The 20,992-nt window shown below is 45.0% G+C and overlaps 1 protein-coding gene across 1 annotated transcript in view; it reads right to left on the bottom strand.

The window, feature by feature from the left end:
- Positions 1 to 15,756, bottom strand: part of SYNPO2L (synaptopodin 2 like) — a 57,274-nt gene extending 41,518 nt beyond the window's left edge. The window contains exon 1 of the mRNA XM_054984086.1: positions 15,547 to 15,756. Coding sequence (XP_054840061.1) covers positions 15,547 to 15,654 — 108 coding nt within the window. The 5' untranslated portion in view covers positions 15,655 to 15,756. The remainder of the gene's footprint in view (positions 1 to 15,546) is intronic.
- Between the last annotated feature and the right edge of the window lie 5,236 nt (positions 15,757 to 20,992).

The raw sequence follows: 20,992 nt of genomic DNA, 5'->3' as shown, positions 1-20,992 counted from the left end.
ACTGATCTCCAGACTGCATAGATCAGTTCCCCGGGAGAAAGCAGCTGCTCTGGAGGATGGAGTCTTCGGCATTATACCCTGTTGAGGCTGCTCACCTCACCAAACCATGCCCTCCCCAGGTTCTGCCCCCAAAGCTCCAGGAATTTCCCAACACAGAGTTGGCAACTCTAGTAGACATTATATACTTGTGACTGCCAAAAAGCTTCTTCCCTTACTAAAGGCATTTCCTAAGTAAACTTATTATATAAGCTAATTTACACATTATGGAGTATACATGTTTGGTCTGGGGTCCCTATAGGGTTGCCAGGTCCCCCATACCCTCCTAGTGGGAGGAAGGGGACCTGGCACTAACTTCATGCCAGCGGTGTGCTCATTCCGGTACCTGTGTGATGACGTCACTCCCCAGAAGTATATTGCCCCAATCAGCCCCAAATGAAGTGTGGCAGCGCTCCCGTGGATGGCACGTCCAGGAGTGATGTTGTCGTGCCCTCTAGGAGTGTACGCACCGTGCGTGATCCTGGGATGCCTGCCAGTGGGGGGCAACCTCTGGGGGTTTGCCACCTCCCACCGATCACTGGTGGATTGGCGGGCAAGGGGGCAAACCCCCGGGAGTTTGCCCGCCACCAGCGGGTACCTGAAAACTCTAAGTCTCCACCCGGTGTAAGGAGTCAGACATGAGTTGCAGATTCTTATCAATTCCCTTTTGCAGGATGCCTGATTTCAACTCAGCCATGTGCACACGGAGAAGGGGCTTCAGCCTTCTCCCCAGGCCATTTACTCATGCAATTTAGAAGCAGTTTTTTTGCAGTGTTATTCAGCCACATACACACTTCTTTGGGGCTATCGTCAAATGCTTTCATCTAAAGGACACAGGAAGAGCTAGGACCAAACAGCTGCCTATTATTGGTGAAGAGCTCTATATTTGATTGCATCAGTAACATCCTAGAACAACATTCAAGTCGTGCAGCATCTTAAAAGACCAACAGAATTTTCCAGGGCATAAGCTTATGTGTCAAAGCTTGCTTCATCAGATACCAGATCTGTGCATGAATGTGAAAGCTACTGGACTTGAATTTTGTTCTACCACTACAGACTAACATGGCTATTCACCTGAAACAATCTTCAATGCAATCAGAGCTGATTTCCATAAACCTGGAAGGGTATTATTCTGTTTAGTTTTTTTGTAAATGCACAAAGGTATCTCAAATTGTTTCTGCTGCTCTCACAACACAATATCTATTTGTTATAAACTATTTTTTATTTACATAGTCCGCCTTCCCTGCTGTAATCAAGGCAGATTACACAGAGTTAGTGCAGCCAATTTCAAGGAAATTTCGATCAACTGTGTAACAGGGTCTATAACAACACTCTATAGCATTTCTGCAGAATATTTTAGGTATTTGGAGTGCATGTGTATTATGGCAGCATTATTAACACAGGACAGTTCTGCACGCATACCTCCTTTTTCTTGCCAATGATGTTATCGAATCCCTGCAAAATATTATTTTTCCCACATGTGAGAGCAGCACTAAGGCCAACAAAGTAGCGATGCCTCAGGTCACTTAATGAATCCATAGATGAAGTGAAATATAAGGCAGGGAACTTCTTGTTAACAGCCACAACAGCATAATAACACTAAGTTACAATTTCCATGAGGTATAATGTAAGACAGAAAATAATCCCAACAAATACTCATAAAAATCTTCTCCTTCTCCTTCCAATTGTACAATCCAAGAGCTTTTAGGCTTTGCTGCACGTTTCTAGGGGAGACAACTTCAGGTTGAGAAATTGCTGGAGATATGGGGGATGGAGCCTAGGGAGGGCAGGGTTTGGGGAGGGGGGACCTCAGTGGGGTATACTGCCATAGACTGCACCCTCCAAAGCAGCCATTTTCTTCAGGGGAACTGATCTCTGTTGCTTTGGAGATCAACTTCTATGGTAAATGTACTGGCTAAGTGCTGTAATAAAGTAATCTGATCTGATCTTTGGAGATCAGTAGCAATTCTGGGAGGTCTCCAGGCCCCACCTGGTGGTTGGCAAGCTTATATATTTCCCACCTCAGTTCCTCTCTTAGAGCCAAGCTACAAGTGACGCCTGGCACAGGTTGGACACTTGTCAGCTTCCCTCAAGTTTTGATGGGAAATGTAGGCGTCCTGGTTTTACAGCTTGGCTCTCTATTACAGCTGCAAGACCAGGACGCCTACATTTCCCATCAAAACTTGAGGGAAGCTGACAAGTGTCCAACCTGTGCCAGGCGTCACTTGTAGCTTGGCTCTTAGTCTCTTGCCTTGAAAGCTGTAACTTGATGGCACTTTCCACCACCAACTACTCTGAAATCCAATACAACACCTCCAGTCACATTCTACACCAAACTCTGGAGCTTGCTGGTGATGGGCTTCTGCACCTTCCACATGTCCCCCATTTCAAACGGAAATTGGTGGGACAAAAGTTGAAAACGCCACTCTCCACACTCGTCTTCAATCATGAAAGCTGGGGAGCAGGCAGAGTGAATCTGTACGGTGAAGCCCCATAGATGCACCAGTGACTCTGAGTGAGGCATAATGTTATTAAAGGAGACTCCTCAGAAGTGTGGAGAAAGGGGGAAGAGTCACTTTCTAGTGGTGGCATGAGCTGTCTAGACATTTGCTGGACTCATAGCGGCCCCCCAGCCTCTGGGGATCTTTCTCTGCACTTTTCCTGCAGTCTTAAAATAGGAATCGCTCATTCCATCTGCCACATTCATCACCACAAATGCCACCATCCTGGCCTTTCAGAATCTTTGCTCTTCCTCCGCTTCTAACTTTAAAAAAACAACAACCAACTCTGGAATGAGAACATGAAACCCAGTAATAAAGCAAGAACAGCAAAGAGGCTCCTCAGTTCCTATCAGGCTGGGCACCATCTAGCCTCTCCCCTCCCCTAATTCCACCAAGTTTTGTTAGGAAATGCAGTTAGGAAATGAGGGAATAATCTAGTTGCAGTCTGAGAAATCCTAGAAATCTCCCAGAATTACAACTAGTCTCCAAAACAAAAGAGATCAGTTCCCCTGGAAATGGCTGGTTTGGAAGATGAGCTCTATGGCACTCTGCCCCACTGAGGTCCCATACCTCCCCAAGCCCTGCCCTCTCTATGCTCCACCCCCAAATCCCTAAGAATTTCCCCAGCCCAGAGATGGAAACTGTAAGATGTTCAGAAAATCAAGCAAGTAACATTGGGTGTGTGTTCAACCCTCTCCTCCTGGCCTGTTTCCGCAATATATCTCCTCTTCTGCTCCCTCACCTATTAACTCAATGAAAGAAAAAGAGTATTTTCTCCACTCCTGAGCTAATCACATCTGGGGAGAGGGGGAGAAGGATCTTCATTAGGGAAAAACATCAGAGAAGATGATTAAACAACCCCCTTAATCACTTCCCTCATCTTCAAATCAGATATTGTGCTGCTAGTTGATTTAAATTTTAAAAAAACCTTTGGAAAGAATGTGATTTACACTTCAGGGAAATGCCCTCGTCGAGTTCCTCAGAGCCAAGCTACAAGTGACACCTGACACAGGTTGGACACTTGTCAGCTTCCCTCAAGTTTTGATGGGAAATGTAGGCATCCTGGTCTTGCAGCTGTAATGGAGAGCCAAGCTGTAAAACCAGGAAGCCTACATTTCCCATCAAAACTTGAGGGAAGCTGACAAATGTCCAACCTGTGTCAGGCGTCACTTGTAGCTTGGCTCTCAGTCTTAAAAAAACTGAAACGAAATGAAAAAACACTCGTGGGAGAGCTTTTCCGTGGACCGCCTCAATCACACCTAGTTTGAGATCCCAGCTTTGCAGAAACAGGATCCATTTTCCAGAATGTGGTTGGTGAGGAATCAGGTGCCCCAAGCTCAGTTTCTGGAGAGAACCAGCTTTTCCGTGGGACCTCTTGAAAAACCAATCAGAACCAATCAGAAGGCCAAAGAGAACATATTTATACAACAGACTTAAATGGATACAGCAGACATTCTATGTCCCCAGAAACCCTGGGACACAGAAAGGAAGCAAGAGTGCACGGAGAATCACTAAGAGAATTCTTGTAGTTATAACATGTAGTTATACCCTGGCCAGCAGCTCTCTTCTCCTCCCCAGCCTATTGAGATCTTCCCTTCTTTACACTCTCCCCAATCCCAGTGCCACCCCCTTATCCCGCCCTAGGAGATGGGTGGCCACCTGGGCTAGGGGAAGCGGCTACACTTGCCTGGTGGCGAGCCCCAGCTATGCCTTGTTAGGGCTCTGCCTGGCCCCTGGCTGTGGTTTCTCCCTGCATCTCCTCTGGCTCTACCCCTGCCATGCCAAGGCTTCACCGCACTCGGCCATCAAGACCATTTCCTGCCTTGCTGCTTCTCTGCCTGTGGGGAAGCACGGGCCAGCTTGCGCACATGCCACGATGGCTCCCTTCCTCTGAGGCCACTGCATTTCCCCCACTGGGCCAGGCCGTGTCAGCATCATGCCGCCACCTGCCACCGTATGCCCTGATGCTGCTGCAGCCAGCTCCTGTGGCCTCCTCCTTGCCTGGGTCTTGCCATACGCCTGCTTGGATGTCACGGTTGTTAGTCTTCTGCTGCAGTGTCTGCCTCAGTGCAGGCAACATTCCCCTGATCTCCTTGTCCAGTGAGTGGGGGCTGCTGCAGCACTGCTCAGCTGCCCCGGGGTTCTGTCTGCGGGGATGAGGGAAGGTGGCAGTTCTGAGTCTAGCCTGGATGCTGGATGCCTTATACTGATTCAGACCATTGGACCATCAAAGTCAGTATTGTCTTATCAGACTGGCAACAGATCTCCAGAAGTTCAGATCTTTTATATCAGCTACAAACTAATCCTTAACTGAAGATGCTGGGGATTGAACTTGAGACCTTCTGCATGCCAAGCCCCTCCCAAGTTATATTCCCATTTCCTGCCCCCAGTCCATTATTATACAGGACAGTTGAAATTCTTGCCCATGTGACATGCTAAAAAGACAGGCTAAAATCCAAGAGGGAGTTTTGTGGTAAAAGATATACTTAGGTAATGGGCCTATAATACATTATCAGTCACTGAAAATTACTCTCACGAGCTACAGTACATGAAAAGACTGCAATTATGCCTTGATGTTTGTGTGCTTGAATGTAAATGCATGCAAGAGACATATTTAAAGAGACCTGAAGACCTTACAGAGACCTAGGAGAGCGGATTGAAATGGGAAGAAGTGCTGCTCTAAAATTTTAAATGTTCCTCAAAGGAAAAAAAATAGTAAATACCAGAAAATCAGGACTGACCCTGCAAACAGGGACAATAACAGGCAACACAATTCCACAAAAACCCATATAACGAATTTACAATATAACTTGTCGACTGAGAATATTTTTGCAAAACAAATATGCTGTAATAAAAAGCGTTTATCTTCATACTTCATGCCGAGTGCAAAATTTGAAGAGATTTTTCTTAAAGAATTTGGGTGACACAAGTTTTTCTACTTTAAATACTAAACAAAAAACCCGGGGCAACCACCCCCGCTGCTTAAAACTTTGAATTAACCAAGCCACAGCAGGGCAAAGAGTCCAGAAGAAGAGACAGTCCAGCACACCAGAGGCGGTGGAGGGCTGTGAGAGAATGTGTCCCCACCGGAGCAATCTCCGTTGGCTCTGTCTTTCAAAACATGTGAAGAACATGTGTCAGAAGTCTTGTGCGGAGAGACTCTTAGTCTTTCCCAGTACCAGCTACCCGAGATCTTTGAATGGGAAATCCCAAGGATAAAAGCTGGGACCTTCTGCACACAAAGACTGCACTCTGTCACTGAGTCATAAGCCACCCCTAAAGCAATACGGGAACAACATTTCACACAGCAGTTCTAATAGCAATAAATTTGCTATGTGGGGAAGAACTGAACGGTTCCTCAGAGGAAACTGTCAGTTAGAACACCAAGAGGGGGGAAAAAACAGTCTCTTCACAATAGATGAATGTGCCATGCAGGGCTTTTTTTCAGCTGGAACGCAGTGGAACAGAGTTCCGGCAGCTCCAGAAAATGGTCACATGGCTGGTGGCCCCGCCCCCTGATCTCCAGACAGAGAGCAATCTAAACTCCCCTCTGTCTGGAGATCAGGGGGTGGGACCACCGGCCATGTGACCATTTTCGACAAGGGCGATTTAAACGTGTAAAAACTCCCCCCTTGCTCTAGCTGACCCAAAGTGATGTCACTGTGCAGTCCTGAGTTCCACCACTGAGTTCCACCACCTCTTTTCCCAGAAAAAAGCCCTGGTGCCACGCATGTAGATGATAAACAAATAGGTATTCATTGCCCCAAAGAACAAATCAAGTGGAAATAGAAATATCTTCACGTTCCCTGCAAGAGAGCTACAGAACAGACTTGACGTTAAACAGGGAAAGACAACTATATATGCTTGCAGTGTGCTGATTGGGAGGAAAAGTATTACACAGCAGCTGTTCCACAGGAATGGAAATGGTATGTCAAGTGTCACCCCCTGACTTCTCCAAAGGGCTAATTCAGCTGAACCAGCAGCTGTCACAATGAATGGTGTTTAAGCTCACAGCTCTTGCAGTGGGTTCCCATGCCCCCAACCCATGCACACCCGAGCCCATGCTGTGGATGGCTGGAAGCAGGCCAAGCCCCCACGGTGCCTCAGCTCCCTCCATCCCAAACGGTGTCTCCAACTCCAGAGAAATTCAATGTATAAACCAGAACTATATGAATTAATGGACTTGCAAGCCCCATTTCCTACAGGATCCCAGGAAGCTGGAAAAACCCCACAGCCATCCGAAGTCTATGCTCAAGTGATGTCAACTCTTTCCTTCATTCTTGCATAGCGACAGCTGCCACCAGCAACTCTGAGGGCCAAGCTACAAGTGACGAATGACACTTGAACGGCAAGTGAACAGACTCACGTGTATTCCTCCCTGTTCACTTGCACTCCACTTGCGCTCCACTTGATCAAGTGGAGTGCAAGTGGAGTGCAAGTGAACAGGGAGGAATACACGTGAGTCTGTTCACTTGCCGTTCAAGTGTCATTCGTCACTTGTAGCTTGGCTCTGAGAGCATCCGCGTTGCACAGCTAGTACATCAGATCTGTTTTGCCATTTAGAGGCTCTATTTGTCATGCTTCCCATTTTCCCCCAACAAGCTAGCACACGATGATTTATTGCAATTTAGCTATTCCAAGCTATTGTGCTCCAGGGATGGTGAGGTTACCTACAGCCCCTCTTACTGCACTTCATACTGCATGAGCAAATAAGCATACGGTGATAAGAGAGAGCAGGCGTAGAACATTCAAAAGATAATAAATGACTAAAAAGAATACCCATGGACTGTTCAAGTATCAGGCCAGGCAAGGGTACAAAGAAAAGGTGAAAACACACACACTTGGGACTGACCCTAAATGTTTAATTAGGACAGGCTGGCATTACTTAAAGTTGCAGTAGTTTAAAGTTCAGCATTACCTGACTTCTTGTAGTTGGGACTTCTTCCCACTGTTCCATGCCACGTGGGCAAGATACAGGCACTAGGCAAAGACTTAGTTCTTCACAGCTTGTGCCCATCCAAGGTGAAGGGCACCTCAGGAGCGTGCCCAGGAGGCCTGTTCCGTCACCTCCCCCCACCCCACAAGCCAGGTGAGTGGTGGCAGGGGGTGGAGGGTGGGAGCTGGGGATCCCCTGCCCCACCAGGGGACCTGGGATCCGTATCTGGGTCAGATTGCATAGCTTTAAAGCTTTGTGAGCATGGGCTGAAGCCATACATATCCTCTCACACCTGGCCAACTCATTGCCCGATAAACATGCAATAACAATGAACTAATGAACCCAAAGGAAAACAAATACATCAATAGGTGTGAAAGAGCCAGATGGAGCTAGGAAATTCAGCTTTCTCTTTCCTTGACCAGAAATGGGTGGGGTTGGGGCTGGGGTACTATTTGGCTGGCAACTAGGGTTGCCAAGTCTCCCCTGGCAACCAGCAGGATGGTGGAAGGGGGCTCCTTATCTCGCACGCATGCCCATTTCCTTGGCCTCTCTCCCAGCCTCCACCAATGGTGGGCAATCTCTGGCCTTCCACCAATCACCAGTGGATACAATTGTTGGGAAATTGCCCACCATCAAAGGGAACCTGGAAAAACTACTGGCAACTGGACGTAAGTATTGGATTGACCAAGGGGAAGAGTTCAGGCACCTCCCTGGAGACTTCTTCTCTGAAGCACCATCTCCACCAGAGTTCACTCAACCCCCGTTCAAATATTCCAGCGAATACATGTGCATCCCACATATACGCATGTCCATCTGTTTGGAAGAAAGTGTCAATGTGTGTTCACTAGATAAATGAAGCCAGGGGCCAGTACCCGGATAAACGTGCAGCTTCAATCACACGTCGTACATGCATAGGATGTAACATGAGAATGGACTGTGTGTGCGTCTACTGTAACTTGTGAACCGGGCGAATTGCTCCTATAGCCTGAGTGCAAGGAACAAATCAAGGGTGGCAGGTGCTGATAATAAGAGGCAGACAGTTATCTGAGATGTCCAGGAGTACCTGTACAAGGGCTGCTTGTCCCTGCCTCTAGACCAGGCCTCTGGGATTAATGAGGTCCTCAATCATCAGCAGAATCTAGTTTCCAAGTACTGCCCCTGCCCAAGCCTCACAAGAGAGGAGGCTTAGAATCTGTCATGTGATTCAGCATGCTGCTGCCCATCCTATTGAAGTTACCTGCAATGGGATTCCCAATGTCTAGGTGGGGGCTGGAGATCTCCCAGAAGTACAAACCATCTCTAGACTGCAGAGATCAGTTCCCCTGGAGAGAAATGGCTGCTTTGGAGGGTGGACTCCATGGCATTATACCCCACTAACTCCATACGTCCCCCCAAAATCTCTAGAAATTTCCTAACCTGGTGTTGGTAATCCTAAAGCCTTACAATGTCTCATATGCTGATGATGCTAAAGAAGCGTCCAGCAGTCATAGCAATAGTTTTTATCTTATGTGATCCCCAAACAGCACAGAAATAACTCTTCTCTACAGAGTAGTCCGCACAGCCCTGTCCTCGTTCACAGTGAAATCCTAAGCAGTCACTCCATTCTAAGCCCATTGATTTCAATGGGCTTAGACTGGCATAACTCTGCTTAGGATTTCACTGTTAGTTATTTTCGTAGGGCTCAATAAATTATTCTCCAGTTCCTCACAGGGCTCCTTGCTAGCAGAGTCATGTTCATGCAAGACGTAGTTTCCCTTAACCTCCACAGCAAAGCTGGACTCTGTTTAGTGCAAGAATTTTCAGGAGAAACACATTGCTCTGGAACGGCAGGCAGCTGAATAACATAGAAAACCTGTGACAGGGTTTTCACTGAATTGTTTCTGTGACAACAGGTTTTTCCCAAGCCAAAGCCTTTCAAAATGGCAAACTGATTATTTCAAACTCAGGCAGTTGTAACTCGTATGAGCGTGTAAATTCTGCTTGCAGCTAAATGTGGGAAAGGGATCATTCCACAGGGCAAAACATTCTTAGCAAAGAACCGTATAAAAATAATGGGTAATGGGCTCCATGGCAGGATATTTTAAAACACATTTTATAAACTGAAATGCACTCCCAAGACACCACCAACTTCCCCTCTTGTAAGGCACTTCAACAGCGCTTTTCCAGCCCAAACTGGAGACACTTGTGCTGCAGGTTCAGTCAAAGCAAAAATCTCACCATAAACCAGGTATGAAAAAAATGGAGGACAACAAAGAAAACACTTGACTCTAACTATTCAAACAGAAACATAAAATATCCTAGAATAAACTAACCTGCCATTTAAGAGTTAAAGGGAGCAATCCTAACCAGGTCTACTTAGATGTAAATCCCATATTATTCAATGAGACTTATTCCCAGGAAAGTGTTCTTGGGATTATAGCCAACTCTTTACAAATCTGACCATAAATGCATGGAAACTTTCAATTAAGCCACTCGCTGTAACTTCTATGCCATATACACAATAAACATATGCACATCCTTGTGCATGCCCATAAATCTGTTTGTAACAAACAGCCCACACACATTCAATTTATTACTGAAACCAGAGACCAATAACTGTATAAATGTGTGGTTTCAATCATGCGTTCAGCTGCACATGCGTTGAATGTAACATGACAATTAATGCATATATAAAGAAAAATAAAGTGTACACTGTACATGGGTCATACGTGCATTCTATGTAACTTGTGAACAGGCCCATTCTCACGTTATACAGGCTTACAGCTGCCCGGCACCTTTTCTTTGATCTCTCAGTCCTAATCCTCTTTCTCTGCAAGCTGGTAAAACACTGAAGCTCAGGACACTCTGGGGGAAGCAGGCCAGTTTGGTACACACTTTACTTTGGTGCCCCCTTTAATTTAGATGAGGGAGGATTGTATAGATTAAATTAAAAGTGATACATAATGCAGAGGCATACAAGACTCGGGGGCAGACGGGCTCTGAGATAGGTCTCTGGACACATTAGCAAGAGAAAAAAGAGAGCAAATCCTGTATTTGTGAGTAAACATAATTGGTCTATGCAACAGGGTGGTGCTATGCAGGGCTTTTTTTCTGGGAAAAGAGGTGGTGGAACTCAGTGGGTTGTCAGCACAGGGGGCAACTCTTCGCGGGAGGTGGTGCCCCTGGTACCACATGTGCGTGCACAAAGTGCACACATGCTCCCAGGGCCAATGACATCACTTTGGGTCAGCTGGAACAAAGGGGGAGTTTTTAAAAGTTTAAATCACCCTCGGTGAAAATGGTCACATGGCTGATGGCCCCATCCCCTGATCTCCAGACAGAGGGGAGTTTAGATTGCCCTCCGTGCCATTCCGGTGCGGAGAGCAATCTCAACTCCCCTCTGTCTGGAGATCAGGGGGTGGGGCCACCAGCCATGTGACCATTTTCAAGAGGTTCCGGAACTCCATTCCACCGCGTTCCAGCTGAAAAAAAGCCCTGATGCTATGTCAAGTGACTCAGTAGTTCAATAAATTAAAATATTTTTATTATGGTTATTTCTTTTGTTGTTATTAACATTATTAGAATTACAAGCGCAGTAGAATAAGCCAGGAGATGTTTTAACAATGTTTGAGTAATTTTGCTGGAATGTCGTCCATTATTATCATCACCAAGTAAAGCTGTCCGGAATAAAATTAGAAATGAGTTAGTAAACCACACTCATTTTTGGTAAACATTTCCCACCTAGTGAAAAACTGAGTAATCAGAATTGAAAATATGGGCCATTTGGCTGGACAGCAGTGAAATGGGGCATCCGGGAGCGTAGGTGGGGATGTACACTTCTGAATTCAAGCAGGGAGAGCAATGATGTCCAAGAAAAAATTGTCTCCATTTCAAACTGTCAATGTAGGTATGATCGAGAAGATCTGCACAATTTAAGATTATCTGTGGTGGCCTAAGGGGATGTCCATAGTCAGGGTGTACGGGAAGGGGGACCCCCCCCCAACAGTGGGGAGGAACACTTTGTCACCTGCAACCGATGGTTTTGGGATAGATGCTGTTGCTCACCTGTTTACATTTTTGCAGATGAGCAGAGGGAAAGGAGAAGAACTCCAAAGGAAAGTGAACCCTTTCCTTCCTTCCCTGATTTGGACAGGTTTTGAGGAGCATGCTGTAGATTTGGTTTCGCACAACAAAACAAGGAGGTTGCTTTAGGAATAAAATCCACATGAGCCTTTTTGCTTTAGGGGAGAAAAGGATGTTAGTTATTGTTAAAAGAAATCCAGACTGTGATGGAAAAGGCAGAATTGGCATTCTAAATAGCCTTATCTGGAGGATGGAGAGAGATGCTGAAAGCACATCATAGGGTCAGCATACAAGACAGGAAGAGGAGGAGGGAATCTGAAAGGAAGTCCCTGAGATTAACATTAAGGGTAAACAAAGAGATAGCAGAATCTACCTACCTAATTTAAAACACTTATATGCCGTCTTTCCACCCAAATAAGGTTCCCCAAGGAAGTGAAAATTAAGGCATTAAAACATTAAAACAAAATGTAAAATGTATACATAAATATTTAACAAACACAACAAGGGAGGAGGGCCAATAACAGTTATTGGGGGTGAGCCAAAGGAAACAAAAAAGTCCTTATCCTCCGGTGGAAGACAGCAACAGAGGGGGACAGAGAAATAAGACTCCCATCTAAGAGCCAAGCTACAAGTGACGCCTTACACTGGTTGGACACTTGTCAGCTTACCTCAAATTTTGATGGGAAATGTAGGCATCCTGGTTTTACAGCTTGGCTCTCCATTACAGCTGCAAGACCAGGATGCCTACATTTCCCATCAAAACTTGAGGGAAGCTGACAAGTGTCCAACCTGTGTCAGGTGTCACTTGTAGCTTGGCTCTTGGTTAACTAAGAGACTCCAATCGGTGCAAAACGCTGCAGCTTGACTGTTATCAGGAGCGAGCAGGAGCATGAACATCTCTCCCATCCTGCAGTCACTCCACTGGCTACCCTTTAGTTACCGTGCTCAGTTCAAGGTATTGGTTATCACTTACAAAGCTCACTGTGGTCTTGGCCCGGCATACTTATGGAACTACCTCCCTCCCTACATCCTTCCCTCCATGGCAACTTTGCTCATATGAACAGGGTCTTCTGCAGCAGCCACCTTGCACATGGGCGAAATCGAAAGCAGCCCATATACGGGCTTTCTCTGTGGTGGGCCCAACCCTGTGGAACTGCTTGCCTGAGGAGGTCAGGAGAGCCCCCACTCTCCTAGCTTTCTGCAAACGATGCAAAAACGAATTATTCAAAAAGGTGTTTTATTCAGATAGGAGGGCTGTATTGTAGGAAGGCGGTCTCAGATGCTTCGCTAATGAGTTAAGGACTATAGACTTCACCAATGTTGCCTTAAGTACTATCTGTTGCTTTAAATATGTGCTCCTATGAGCTACCTGTGACTCATGTCGTCTAATGTCAGTCCTAGAACTGTTTTGTTTCAGCATTTCTTCAACTCTGTATTGGATTCTTGCTAAAGCTATCTCTTTGTAGACTTGTATTTATTAAACCCATGGCATTGTTTATGGAAAAGTCCTTGATATTGACTGTACTAACCTCACACTGTGTAATCCACCTCAAGTCTCAGTGAAAAAAGTGGACTATAAATTATAATAAATAAATAAATAAATCTCCCTGGGGAGGGAGTTCCAAAGTTTTGGTGCCGCTACTAAGAAGGCCGCACATCTAGCCTCAGTTGTTCGGGGCATCTGAAACATGGCCTTTGAAGATGCCTAGAGAGGACTGGTGGATTCATACCATTTAAAGTATAGTCCTAATATTTAACTGATAAGAACACACTGACTTTAGTTGAGAACATTTGCACAGTCCAAAAGACCAGAAGCAAAGTTATGTCTCTTGCAGAGCCTGTTTGGGGAGGACATATCAGCATTTCCAGTAGCAGAATCCAGAGATGGGCTCTGACTCTATCATCTTATGATCATCTGAGTGTAAACTAGGACAAGGAGTGAGTAACACAGATGCCTATTAGAAACCTCACAGTCTGTACCTCAGTATACCAAAAACACTCTTATTGAACTAATGCCCTTATCTCAAACAGATGATGCCAAGGTTAAAAACAGAGATTGACAGCGATCCACAAGGGAAAAAAATCCAATTGGCAGTACTGAAAAAGAGAAAATCCAAGTTTGGGGATGTGATTGCATAGAGCTACAGAAGTCTTCAACTGAAGGTCAGGTTTTGGCTGCTGTATGGGAATCCTATTTCTTTGGGATATTTAAAGCACCTGACAGTTTACTTCCTCTTACTTCCCATGAGGCCCTGAAAGATTTGAACGATCTTCCAGTTTGGGCCCCAGTTTCCCAGCAAGGAGGGCCCCCGCTCTCCTAGCTTTCTGGAAACGATGCAAAACCAAATTATTCAAAAAGGCTTTTTATTCAGATAGCAGGGCTGTATTGTAGGAAGGGTGTCTCAAATGCTTCGCTAATGAGTTAGGGACCATAAACTTCATCACTATGTTGCCTTACATACTATCTGTTGCTTTAAATATGCGCTCCCATTTTGGGAGAAGTCCAGCACTCTAATCAGTACATGGCCATGGCTGTCAGTGAAATTAACTTCTCTCAAAATACCTTGTCTACATGACCAAATATTGAATCTTGCTTGGAGGCAGATAATTCAATAAATCAGAAGATGCCGCTAAAAAACTCTATCAGTGCATCTATGGGGTTCCAGTACTAGTACACACAGACCACAAGCCGCTTGAAGCGATATTTTCTAAATCTCTTGGAGAGGCTCCGGCACGCCAGCAGCGCCACCTGGATGCACACCACAGTAACATCAAGACTAGACTACTGTAATACACTGTATATAGGTCTCCCCTTGAAATCAACTCACAAACTCCAGATAGAATAGAATGCCACAGCTTGATTATTCATGAGAACTAAGCGGCGCGTGCATATTATACCCATTCTGCAGTTATTCTATTGGTTGCCCATTAGTTACCAGGTTCAGTTCAAGCTACTGGCCATCACATATAAAGCCCTTCATAACCTTGGCCCCTCATAAACTGCAGGACCACCTCCCATGCTTTGCCATGGCAGCTTCGTTCACCTGAGCAGGTCTTTCTGCAGGTATCACCCACCCTGCAAGTGGGCAATATCAATAACTGCCTGGATATGTGTTCTCTGTAGTGCCCCCCCCCACCATGGAATAGCCTGCTTGAGGAGGTCAGGCTTTCTGCAAGATACGGAAAACGAAATGTTCAGGAGGGATTTTTATAAAGAAATAAGGGAATTCCATTATAACAAAATTACTCATGGAGATATTTCAACAGCGAGAACAGTACTGAGGACTCTGCCACTAATATGTATTATCCGTTGCTTATTTTTATCTTGTTCTCATTGCATTATATTTCTGCTTATGTTCTACCATTTCTTGCAAATTTAACATGTCATGTTTAATACTTATGCCTTGTTTCAGATTTCTGCAATCCTAGTCCTATTACACTGTTTATTAGATATCTCCTTATCCTATTGATTGTATTGACTTATGTTATCCACCTTGAGTCTCAGTGAGAAAGGGAGGGAGTCAGTCAGTCAGTCAATCACCCTCCCTCATGGCACTGAAATGTAAGGCAACACTTAAAATGCTCCTCATCGCCCTCAGATTATTATCTGACAGAGTTCCAAAGACAGCCAATACCTTCCACAGATGGTCTGTGGCTCACTTCAGCATTTTATTTCCAGTGACTACAAAGGGGCAAACAATAGTTGACCGACAGACAGGCAGGCGGACAGGGACGGAGATTATAACCGTATCGAAACGGGGCTTTCTATTAACTCCAGTCTTGAGAACTAGAAACTTACCTTACCTGGAAAATAAAAAAGATGGTCAACATGCCAATACAAACACTGACTGCGCAGACCAGTGCTGGATACCACACCAAGCCCACAGGTACTGCCTACCCCTGCTATGCATTCCAGTCCTAAGAAAGAGTACTTCGACATAAGCCCTACGATGGCAAAACAGGTAAGCGTGGAGGGAATGTAGCCTTAGGCAAAACATCTGCTTTTCCTACCTTTGACACTTGGAGGGGTCTTTTCTGTTCAGAGCCCCCCTGCAGCCGGAAGCCCCAAGGGGCCCCTCCAGAAAGAGTGACGACAACTTCTTCCTCTTCAGCTCCCATGACTTCAGCACTTTTTGATGACAAAAGTCTTCTCTTTCAGACAGTCCTCCTGTTCTTAAGGGATCGTGGCTTCTGCCTCCATTTCTCCAAGTGGAAGCCCACCTTCAGAAGCCCCCCCTAAAGCTCTCGCCTTCCCTTCCCCCTCTGTGCTCATGCACAGCAGAGTTTAGTCTGGCAAGACATGTACTCTCTACCCTTCTGACCAGCTGTTGAGCTGACTATCACCAGACGTTTTGATTCCACTTTTGGTAAGAGGCCAGAGTCCTTTTACACATGCATCTTGTCAATCTCACTCTTCCCCCCCCCCTTCTGCCCTGCAGTAGACCCTGGATATCTTACTAAAGCATGGCTGAAAATAGTTCACCTTCTGTCTCTTTCCAGAGCTTTGTCTTCCACTTGTCCTGCCGAGGAGGATCTCATTTAAGCATTGTAAAAAACCTTGGTATTTCGTGTATCCTTGAAGGCTTCTCCCATGCACACAAGGACCTTCAGATGCTGCTGTTACCTTCATCAAATCAGCTCCGTTTCCTTCATGCAGAGCGTTGGACATGATCCAGCGGGAAGTTTTTCTGCATGCACAACAGTGAAATGAATTAGAACTGCTGTGTCTCTCAATGGAACCTGCATCACTACTGTGTTCTTCTCCAGGGTTCAAAACAACTGCTAGCATAATTCGTGCATATCACCTGCATTAAATGTCCTCATGACCAGGTTAAAAAAAGCGAAGCACCTGAAAAACGTGAATTAAAACCCACATATCAACCTATAATGTGCAGGGAAGGAGAAGTCTGTAGATTCCTCCATAATTATCAGACATCATATTGATAAACTGGTCACAATGGAGTGGCTATTTTCCCCCATTACATTTCCTAAACACGGTAAGCAAACATGCGACAGAAAGATACTGAATAAAGTTGCTAAAGTGCTGCACAAGAGGACTGGAGATATCTGGGTCCACATTTTGCCTCTGCCATAAAACACACCAGGTGACCTTGGGCCAGTCATTCCCTCTGCAAAGCTTGCTTCACATGGTTATTGTAAAGATAAAGTGAAGAAGGGGAGAACCATGTTGACATTCTGAGCTCTTTGGAGGAAATCTGGGGTGAAAATATAACGGATAGAATACAAGACGAGAAAACAATAAACACAGTGGTTTTCAAACCACTGTATCTGGACACATATCTCCTTCCCTAAAACACGCAGTTTTATTTTTCCTTCTTTTGTTTTAGCAACTTGTGTAATGCCTTACTGAGCTCCAGCCAGGAGAGCTTCAACCAAACGTCAGCTGCAGAGATATGAAATACATTCCACAAACTGTGGAATCTCTCCCCTGGGATTAGCACCATATTACTTGCAATCATGCAGCCAAGACAGGTTGAGCTCTGCAGTTGCTGTGAGCGCCCCCCGCGCCATGCCCCCGCCAAACAAACGAATATGCCCGTTCTAGAATGAAGAGCATTAAATATATAAGAGAGGCCCTAGTTCTGTGTTGGCTGGTCCACGAAAAAGCAACGCGCCTGACATAAAACCCTGACATAAAACGAAGGCCAACAACAGCTCTTTCCTCACAGACCCCAAATATAGCAACGTGGTAGGAGTGAGAGGCATGCAGTCAAAGTGTCTCTGTAATGCCTGCAAGTAGTAAAGGGACTGAACAGAGCGGAAGGAGGAATGGCCAGATACTTGCAGGAGTCGAAGATCCAGAGACTGTAGAATAGAGCTGGCTGTTTCTGAGAAGACAAAATTTGGGTTTCTGACAATCTCTGTTTTTTTTTTTTTAAGGTAACGTACTCAGACAGTTTTGAAAATAGACACAGTCTATAAATGTTACTTGGTCTAAGGCGGCAGCCTTTGTAGTTTACTGGTACAGTGAGGGCCAATTTAGCTGGCTTTAAATTCCACATATTTTTGTCAAAGATAAAATGGAGGGTGAGCAAGAGCTTGGCGTATGCTGAGAAAGGCAAGATCCAAATGTGATAAAGAAATGTGCTGAATTACCTGTCTATCTTACATTACTTCAAGCGATCTGCCTCTGATTATGTGGGTCTTATGTCCATCATTTACTTATATCTTCCATTCTGCTCAATGTGAAAAAAGTTGCACGTTCTGAGGCCGGGAATCTATACTGACTCTCCAAATTGTTCTAAAATTGATGTATTGTCGAAGGCTTTCACGGCTGGAGAACGATGGTTGTTATGGGTTTTCCGGGCTGTACTGCCGTGGTCTTGGTATTGTAGTTCCTGACGTTTTGCCAGCAGCTGTGGCTGGCAAATACAGCCACAGCTGCTGGCAAAACGTCAGGAACTACAATGCCAAGACCACGGCAATACAGCCCGGAAAACCCACAACAACCATTGTTCTAAAATTCTGCATATAAATCAAGCAATTTTATGTAAAATAAGCAATTTTACATTGCCTATGTGAGTCATTGTGAGCTCAGAAACGTTGCCAGTGTAATTACGGTGAACACAGAATCTGGAGTTCCTTGGGTAACAGGACTTTCCCCCACAAATAAACAACCTTTGATACAGAATGGCAACTGTGTGGAAGCATTCGTCCTATCAGCTGGAATGGTAATATGACAAATGGGGAAAGAATAAAAGAAAAAGAACAGCAAAACGTGTAAGAGGCAGGAAGCCAAAGAGGAAAATATAATAGAAGTATTATATGATGGGCCCTGACCAGGATAGCCTAACCAGGCAAACCCTATCTCGCCAGGTCACGGAAGCTAAGCAGAGTCAACCTTGGTTAGTAACTGCGAGACCCACAAGGAAAACCTGGATCACAGAGGCAGGCAACAGCAAACACTCCCCCCACCCCAGTTAGTCTCTTGCCTTGCACAGCTCACTAGGGGTCACTATAAAGTCAGCTATGACTTGATGGCTCTCTCCATCACTAAATGGGAACTCTATCTTCAAAGACAGGATACCTGAATGTAAGATACTGGGGACAAAGAGATACAGTTTTCAGGCCTGCTCTATGGGATTTCTAGGTGTGTCCTGCTGGCCACTGTTAGAAACAGAAGACGGGCTAGGGTGTCTTCCTAGACCTTTTGCTCTCCCCCCCTCCACATTGTGATGGATTTAATTTTATCTTCTGAATAACACTGCCATGCTTCTACTAACCTTCTGGGTTTTCCCTAGCTCTTCCATGCCTTTCCCAAACCTGCTTTGGTATTCTCTTTCCTGGAAGATCACACCCAAAACAGGACTGGGAGAGTATGGAATGGAAAGCATGGATTTCTGTAATTCCCTGCTTGCATCTGATGCCATTTGCCTTCTCCCTTGCCATCCCTCCTACTAGTGACCTTTTTGCTAGGTTTAAACAATTTTTGATAGTCAGGATACTGCAATATTCCAACTACCAATATATTTTTTTAGTGGCTAAAAGCTCACTGATGGCTGGGGAATAGCAAGGGTGAGCAGGAGTAAGCATGGAGGAAATCTCCATGCCGAAGCATCATCGCTACTACAGATGCCTTTGTAACCACAGAAGCAATCAGAGTACAACAGGAAACTGTCCCTCTGTGAAGGCAAAGTAGATCTAATATACTTGTACTCGGGTCATTTCGTAGAAAAAGAGCTGGAGGAACTCATTAGCATAACTCATTAGCATAAGTCATTTGCATATGCCACACCCCTTGACGTCACCTATCCTGGCTGTTTTGGACCCAATCCTGGCCATTCAGGGCTGAAATTGGGCCCAAAATGGCAAAAAGGGGCTGAAAATGGCCGAAAAGGGGCCCAAAATGGTCAGGATCAGGCCGCTGCTGAGGAGGAGAGTGATCCACCACCTGTCAGAGGCCCGATCCAGGCCATTTTGGCCCCAATCCAGGCTGAAACGGGCCTAAAATGGCCAAAGGTCAGGTGGCCCTGCCCACCTGACATGTGACCTCTTTGGAGAACTGCCGGAACTGCATTCCTGTGCGTTCCCCCTCAAAAAGAGCCCTGCTTGTACTATCATGTGCAAGCCTTACCTAGTGAATTTATGAATGAGCTGGGATTGGAATCAAAGTCTCCTACACCGAAGCTGACTAGATCTTACTGGATCCAACCTGAATACAATGAATCATCCAAAATTAGCATGATTTCACACAGTCTTCTGTAAGTCAAGCAATATGTTCATGTACATGGGAAACCAACTCTATGATGTTAGGGCTAGCCTTTTCTTTGAGGAACTGCAGCCTTACATTCTACTGGCACAAGTGGAACTAGTACGCTGCACACATGCTTCACGGTTCCTAGTGATGGTTCCTTCATGAACCTAGTGATAATCCTGGCTCCGGATATACTACTTGAGACCACAGACAGGGGCTCACAGGATGGGAATGCTCCTTTAAACAATTAATTGTAAACAGAAAAATAAAATTATCACCAAAAGGATTCTAAATTAGCCTTATCCGTAATATGTTGCTACATAGGATTTTTTTTTGTATGGAGAAGCATTCCATCATGCAATCCACCACCTGCAATCTGAAATACCATCCAGACATGGCTCACTTGAGTAAGAACATAGACTTTGCTATTGCATCCTTGGATCTGAAAGTGTTCACGTACAGATCCCGTCAGGTGGCCAGAAAGCTAACAAATGTGAAAAGACCTACCCAGAAAGAGGAGGAAATTCTGATTTCACCACCCCTAAACTACCCCAATTTAGATTTGCAATCTCATTGTCTGGATTTGGGACTCCCTGTTTACTTTTCATCACTTTTTTGTCTCCTATGAGGCAAATGTGACATCTGCTCTTAGACAACAATAATGAAATCCAGGTTTGAACATTACCTATGATGAGCTAGCAGCATGTCTCCTTCCCCTCTAAAAGTAAAAACAAGTTCATGCTCTCTAGTAGGTCTTATTTTGTGTGCAAAATGTGATTTTAAGAAACATTTAAGAAATTGCCCTGTCAATACAAATGCAAATAATTTTATCCATAATGTTAGTTACGGGGGCAGGAATAGCAGGGCAACTGAGAGATTGGCTTATTGATGTAGTACACTGTTAATATAGTAGGCAGGAGGTGGATCTGAGGGTAAGAATGACTTACAACACCTCTACAAATATTATTTTCCCTATACAGTGCAGTGGATAGAAAGCAGGGGGGGACACACCGGTGTCTACTTGCAAGATTATGGATTTAGAACTGTGATATCATGGCTAGAATCATAGGAAAGTTAGTCCAGAAATATTACAAATAAATAAAACTAAAGTGGAGAAAATTAGTCTGTGTTAAGCTTTCTATAATACTCTGTTACTATTAACTAGTATTGTTGTCATTGGTCTATTAAAATATTTATACCTCACCTTTTTTCTTGGCTCAGTGCTTAAGACTCCCTTGCCAC

The sequence above is a fragment of the Eublepharis macularius genome, chromosome 6 (genome assembly GCF_028583425.1).
Source record: "Eublepharis macularius isolate TG4126 chromosome 6, MPM_Emac_v1.0, whole genome shotgun sequence".
NCBI lineage: Eukaryota > Metazoa > Chordata > Lepidosauria > Squamata > Eublepharidae > Eublepharis > Eublepharis macularius.
The sequence above is the reverse complement of the archived record's forward strand: the minus strand, read 5'-3'. Positions and strand labels throughout refer to the sequence as shown.